The sequence below is a fragment of the Bombyx mandarina genome, chromosome 07 (assembly GCF_030267445.1).
Source record: "Bombyx mandarina strain Sakado chromosome 07, ASM3026744v2".
Classification (NCBI taxonomy): Eukaryota; Metazoa; Arthropoda; class Insecta; order Lepidoptera; family Bombycidae; genus Bombyx; species Bombyx mandarina.
The window spans coordinates 3,113,772-3,120,213 of record NC_143214.1 but is presented as its reverse complement, the minus strand read 5'-3'; the positions used below and the strand labels follow the sequence as shown (position 1 = coordinate 3,120,213).

Sequence of the window (6,442 nt, the reverse complement as noted above, 5' to 3'; positions counted from 1 at the left end):
ATTCGGGTCATTTACCCGTTCAACATACAAATAATAAATATAATGATTAGTTTCTGTTTCTAAATTTTACAATGTAATTATAACAGTGTTGCAGTAAAACAACTTTATTCGCGGGGTATATGTTCCGTAAATATGCCTCGAATACAGAAACCGTGAATATGAAACAGCGCGTTAACAAATATATCGATTAGATCCGCGAATAAGCAGCTTTTATTGTATTTAGTAAATAATAATTTATCATTTAATAATTTAGTCCCACTAATTGTAGTGTTTGAGTGGACCAAACGAAATAGATTCCCAAAACAAACAATACCATTGATATACCTAGTCAGGTCATAAATTCTGTCACATGTTTAATGTAAAATAATTGAAACAAGTTTATTCATTATGTAACCATTCATATACCAAAATGAACTTAACAAAACATAGATTCTTATGACACTAAAGTTTATTCAAAATGACCTCCGTGATTTTGAATACAGGCCTTCAATCTGCGCGGCCACTCGTCTATCGCAGCATGAACGAGGTCCATGTCAATATCGGCGGCTGTCTTAATCAAGGATGTCTTGAGTGACTCCAAATTGGGATGAGGCTTTGAGGACGTCTTTTCCGCCAAGTGTTGCCATATCTTGTAATCGCACGGATTCAAATCTGGACTGGAGGAGGGCCAGTCTTCGTGCCGGATGAAGTCGTTATCACGCGCCGCCAGCCAGTCTTGTGTGCTCTTCGCTCTATGAGCTGGCGCCGAATCTTGTTGGAATACCCAGTGCCTGTTATTGAACATGGTATGAGAAACAGGTACCACAAGGTTCGTCAGGACTGTATTTTGATACACAACTGCATTCGTTTTTACACCTTTCTCACAAAAATGTACCTCTGTTAAGCCCCAATAAGAAACTCCCAACCATACCATGAGCGAGGATGGAAAATGACCTCGTTGGACACGCGGAATACGGTTGCTCGCTTCTTCACTACTGTGTGCGTACACCTTATCATTTTGTTTGTTGTAGCTCTCTTCTACGGTAAAAATTTTTTCATCCGAAAAAATAATTTCCCGATATTTTTTTCCCGCGTACCGCTTCAACAAAGCGCGGCATCTCTTCAGTCTCAGGTCCATGAGACGAGCATTCAAACGATGTCCTGTTTTTCTTCGATATGCCCGAAGCCCTAAGTCTTCATTTAACACCCTTTTCACCGTGGTTCTGCTTAACCCCATCTGAAGGGTCAACAGTTTCTGTTTACGTTTGGGATTTCTTTGAATTTGCGCCTTCACAGCTTTTATCACTGCTGGAGTCCTAACAGACCGAGGGCGACCACTTCTTGACCTGTCATCTACACTAGAGTCTTCATTGTATCGTTTGATCGTACGATAAACGAATATTTTGGTTATATTCAAATTTTTCAGTATGTTAAAAATTTGAATTGGCGCGTAACCGCAACGATGCAACGCAATAACTGCAACACGGTCTTCTTTAAGCGTCCACTCCATATTTAAAAATGAGTAAAATTCTAAAAGTATACATTTTTATTTTCATGAACAATTCGAAATTCGAATTCAATAAACTTTTTTGTGGCCAACATTCTAAAAGAAAAGTTTTTACTGTGTGACAATACTTATGACCTGACTAGTTATATAAACCTAATAACAGATTATTTGGAATTATCAATAAATATCTTTAAATGACTAATCGTCTTATTGGAACTTATTCTTAAATTCCTTATCGTATCCATAAATTCAGCGGTTGGTGCATAGCAAATCTAGAACTAAATAAATAGCTCGTTTCGCGAACTAATGGTGCTAGAGTCTATTAGGGTCTTAACTGAGTGAGCTGTAGAATAACGATTACATATGTGATGCACAAGCTTGTCATGGCGACAGGAAGAGACGCGTCTAGAGAGACAGCTCGCCAGATGCTAAACGAGAATGGACGTTGAATTATATATTCGAGAGTAATCTCCAATTCGTAGCGAAGCGATTCGTCTGGAAAGAATGGTTTTAAGGTTATTGTTAATATTATGAAAAAGAATCTGACGATTGGTGTGAAATGAAACTGGTATAGTATGGTATTAGAGAAAGCAAAAGCAGATTCAACAATCGTTTGTCTAAAATAATTAACATATCAATGTTTGTGTAAATTCCGTACGTTTATTCTTGAAGTGAAAAATTAATGATTTTTTTTGACGCCGGGGAATCATAAATTACGGATACCCGGTTACCGGTGTAATAGGCCAGGTTATGTTGGACTCCGGCGCCTCCAGAGAATAAGAGGGAGAGCACGCGTACAGCAGTCCCCGTCCTCTTCCAATTGATCCTAGGAGACTGCGCCTTGATAAAAGTGAGCCGCGTAAAACCCGCCTTACAAAACCGGTAGTCGTTCTAAACAAAACCCTAAACTTACCTGAACATCTAAGTAGTTGCGAACCAAGGATCTTCTTGATTTTATCCACCGTGTTCTTGGTCAGTTCTGCGAAGACCGCCGGCGCCGTGACGGCCATGCAAGCCAGGATCATATCGAGCATTGGTATCAGATTATAGTCGGACATTTTCTATAAAACAATAGGTTTAGATATACTCAATCAATCAACAATTTCTGAACAAAAGACGATATATTAATGAAATATATTTTGATAAAATACAAAAATATCTTGAATTATTTTCGTATTTTTCCCGAGTTTCGCTAGTCTTATAGATAGTACTTATAATGAGACATTAGACATGACACGTCGTCCGTGGATCACGAAAGCTGTAAAATTTTCGAAACGCTAGGAATTATATAATGACAATAAAAAAAGCCGAGATCAAATCGTGAAAGTAGTTTTGAATGTAAACATACATATTTATATTGAATATGTATTCACTACTTTGGAATAATTATTTTTTGTTAACTGTCATAGAAAAACTACGACCATTCATCGCCAGGTGAGCTAAATGATCTTCTGTCATCTGAAGCACAAAAAAATCAATACAAACATTACAACGTGATTGCCGTCACTTAGCTTCAAACACGGCTGTGATGAGCAGTTGCTTGACTGGCATTACTGGCGTCTGTGAGCGACGGCGAGCACCCACAATCATGGCCGTGTGATGATCTGCCCACAGTGCCATTAATAATAAAACCTGCCCCATCCTGTAAACCGGAACATATGTCTGCTTCGCGACAGACATAGAAACATTTGATAATGCCTACTCGTGTGGACTTACTATACGACTTATCATCACCAGCGAACTTTGAAACATTAGGTAATTAGTCCGTTTCAGTTGTCTTAGAATAATAGCTATCCCGCAGAACTAATAGAATCGACAAATTCTATTCATCGAAATATCTACCTAGTCAGGTCATAAATTCTGTCACATGTTTAATGTAAAATAATTGAAACAAGTTTATTCATTATGTAACCATTCATATACCAAAATGAACTTAACAAAACATAGATTCTTATGACACTAAAGTTTATTCAAAATGACCTCCGTGATTTTGAATACAGGCCTTCAATCTGCGCGGCCAGTCGTCTATCGCAGCACGAACGAGGTCAATGTCAATATCGGCGGCTGCCTTAATCAAGGATGTCTTGAGTGACTTCAAATTGAGATGAGGCTTTGAGCACGTCTTTTCCTCCAAGTGTTGCCATATCTTGTAATCTAACGGATTCAAATCTGGACTGGAGGAGGGCCAGTCTTCGTGCCGGATGAAGTCGATTTCACGCGCCGCCAGCCAATCTTGTGTGCTCTTCGCTCTATGAGCTGGCGCCGAATCTTGTTGGAATACCCAGTGCCTGTTATTGAACATGGTATGAGAAACAGGTTCCACAAGGTTCGTCAGGACTGTATTTGGATACACAACTGCATTCGTTTTTACACCTTTCTCACAAAAATGTACCTCTATTAAGCCCCAATAAGAAACTCCCAACCATACCATGAACAAGGATGGAAAATGACCTCGTTGGACACGCGGAATACGGTTGCTCGCTTATTCACTACTGTGTGCGTACACCTTATCATTTTCTTTGTTGTAGCTCTCTTCTACGGTAAAAATTTTTTCATCCGAAAAAAGAATTTCCAGATATTTTTTTCTCGCGTACCGCTTCAACAAAGCGCGGCATCTCTTCAGTCTCACGTCCATTAGACGAGCATTCAAACGATGTCCTGTTTTTCTTCGATATGCCCGAAGCCCTAAGTCTTCATTTAACACCCTTTTCACCGTGATTCTGCTTAACCCCATCTGAAGGGCCAACAGTTTCTGCTTACGTTTGGGATTTCTTTGAATTCGCGCCTTCACAGCTTTTATCACTGCTGGAGTCCTAACAGACCGAGGGCGACCACTTCTTGACCTGTCATCTACACTAGAGTCTTCATTGTATCGTTTGATGGTATGATAAACGAATCTTTTGGTTATATTCAAATTTTTCAGTATGTTAAAAATTTGAATTGGCGCGTAACCGCAACGATACAACGCAATAACTGCAACACGGTCTTCTTTAAGCGTCCACTCCATATTTAAAAATGAGTAAAATTCTAAAAGTATACATTTTTTTTTTATTGCCCTTGTAGGCAGACGAGCATACGGCCCACCTGATGGTGAGTGGTTACCGTCGCCCATGGACTTCAGCAATGCCAGGGGCAGAGCCAAGCCGCTGCCTACCGCTTAATACTCTCCACAAGCCTCGTTTGAAGAAGGACATGTCATAGCGCTCGGGAAACACCATGGAGGGGAGCTCATTCCATAGCCGGATGGTACGTGGCAAAAAAGACCTCTGGAAACGCATTGTGGATGACCGCAGTGGCTCCAGGTAGTATGGATGAACTCTACTCCGGTGGCGGGAGTTGCGATGGTAAAAACGAGATGCCGGTATCATCTCGAACAATTCCTCAGAGCACTCCCCATGGAACATACGGTACAAAATACAGAGGGAACCGAAGTCCCTCCGCAGACCCAGAGGTTTCATGAACAATTCGAAATTCGAATTCAATAAACTTTTTTGTGGCCAGCATTCTAAAAGAAAAGTTTTTACTGTGTGACAATACTTATGACCTGACTAGTTAGAATGTACTTAAATACAAGACGTAGAGAGACAGCTTCCGAAACCGAAACGAAAACAAACAGGTCTAAACGAAATAAAAATATTTACATAATTGAGCATAAATGTCTGTTTAGAAAGTTCGCCTCTCGTGAGCGCGCAATGGAATATGCAGGCAATTGGCACGGCACGCTCACGCTCCCTTGAGATCCACGAGTGTCGTCATTAAGCGTTAATTCTGTACACTGCGTGCAATGGAAAAGCGTTCACTTATTTAGAAATATAATTAATTATCTTCTTAGTTAGAAATCGCCTATCAATTTTCGGTTTCGGTAGCAGCTCTAAAGCAACTTGCCTTCAATTAATTAAATATTTTACCGATTTATAAATCACGGTGATGACAAAATAAACGTAGCAGATTATTTTCGGAACGTGACATAGGTAAGTGACGGTTAACTAAAACAAAATAAAATTCATTAATATTTTACATTTCCGAATAATTATTCAATCAGTGCATCATTCAGTAATTTATCAGGTAGTTAACAGGAATTTTAGTTTCTAGTTGACTGAGAAAAAAAATTGGTTGTCCGAAAAGTCGGTTTACGGACCATAGGTTTACGTGAAAACGTCATAAAGAAAAATTGATGAGAAACTGAATAATTTTATGAATTGAATTGAATTATTTACACTGATTGATTATTATTTTGTATAATACAAAGAAGGAGTTAATTGAAAATTACAATTTTTTCGATGAATTAACCCTTGGGCCGATAGTGCCTCTCTATCGCTTGTTCCATGCTCTCGCTTGCACGCCCAGATGCAGGCGGAACGTGACACTTTTTCGCGCGTGCAGCCGGTGTTCTTCGATTTATAAGAGATTATCACGTCAAAAAAATAGCTGTTCAATCTCTTACCGTAAATTGTATTTCTTTCTCCGCAACCTTCAAAGTATCAAGCAGATTGTTGTAACAAATTAAGCCTTTTCTAACTCGTTTGATGTGCGAAGCGTTTTGATTTTTTCCAACTATGTTTACGGGTATCGGATTGTTGGCAAATAATTTTTGTATTAATGTCATGCGGGTATTCAATATTGAAAACATGATCGTCATTAAAATGTGTCCCGTGTTAGCTGAGAGTAATATTATAAAAGCGCAAAATGTTTTCAACTTGGTTTGGTGTGCTGAAAAGTGTATCAAAACTATAATGAGCCTCACAAGCAAGGTGATGAGTAAGAAAAAACAAACTCGTTTAGTGTACAATGGTATTTGCTTAAAGCCACTGAGGAGATCGAAGGTTTTAATGGTGCTACAAAATCTAAAAAAGAATCCGTATTGAGTGAACTGTGACAATATTGAATATAAAACAGATTCGATAACATGAAAAAAGAAAGGGTTAAACTGAAAATATGGACACAGACAAATAGTTA

General features: G+C 38.9%; 1 protein-coding gene across 1 annotated transcript; it reads right to left on the bottom strand.

Moving 5' to 3' along the window:
• Positions 1 to 1,780: 1,780 nt before the first annotated feature.
• Positions 1,781 to 6,125, bottom strand: LOC149502605 (uncharacterized). Its single transcript, XM_089728576.1, has 4 exons — positions 5,931 to 6,125; positions 5,395 to 5,472; positions 2,400 to 2,547; positions 1,781 to 1,981 (listed from the first exon to the last, which is right to left on the bottom strand). Exons 1-4 carry the CDS (start codon positions 6,123 to 6,125, stop codon positions 1,809 to 1,811), a joined length of 594 nt encoding a protein of 197 aa, XP_089584702.1. The 3' UTR covers positions 1,781 to 1,808.
• Positions 6,126 to 6,442: the final 317 nt, after the last annotated feature.

Bases quoted from the DNA above. Each gene is read 5' to 3' on its own strand.
- LOC149502605 (XM_089728576.1), bottom strand. From the start codon at position 6,125: ATGACGATCATGTTTTCAATATTGAATACCCGCATGACATTAATACAA. The intron at 5,473-5,930 runs GTAAGAGATTGA...ATTTTGTTTTAG, and splicing joins AGAAAGAAATACAATTTACG to TTAACCGTCACTTACCTATG. The intron at 1,982-2,399 runs GTAAGTTTAGGG...CATTCTTTCCAG, and splicing joins GCAACTACTTAGATGTTCAG to ACGAATCGCTTCGCTACGAA.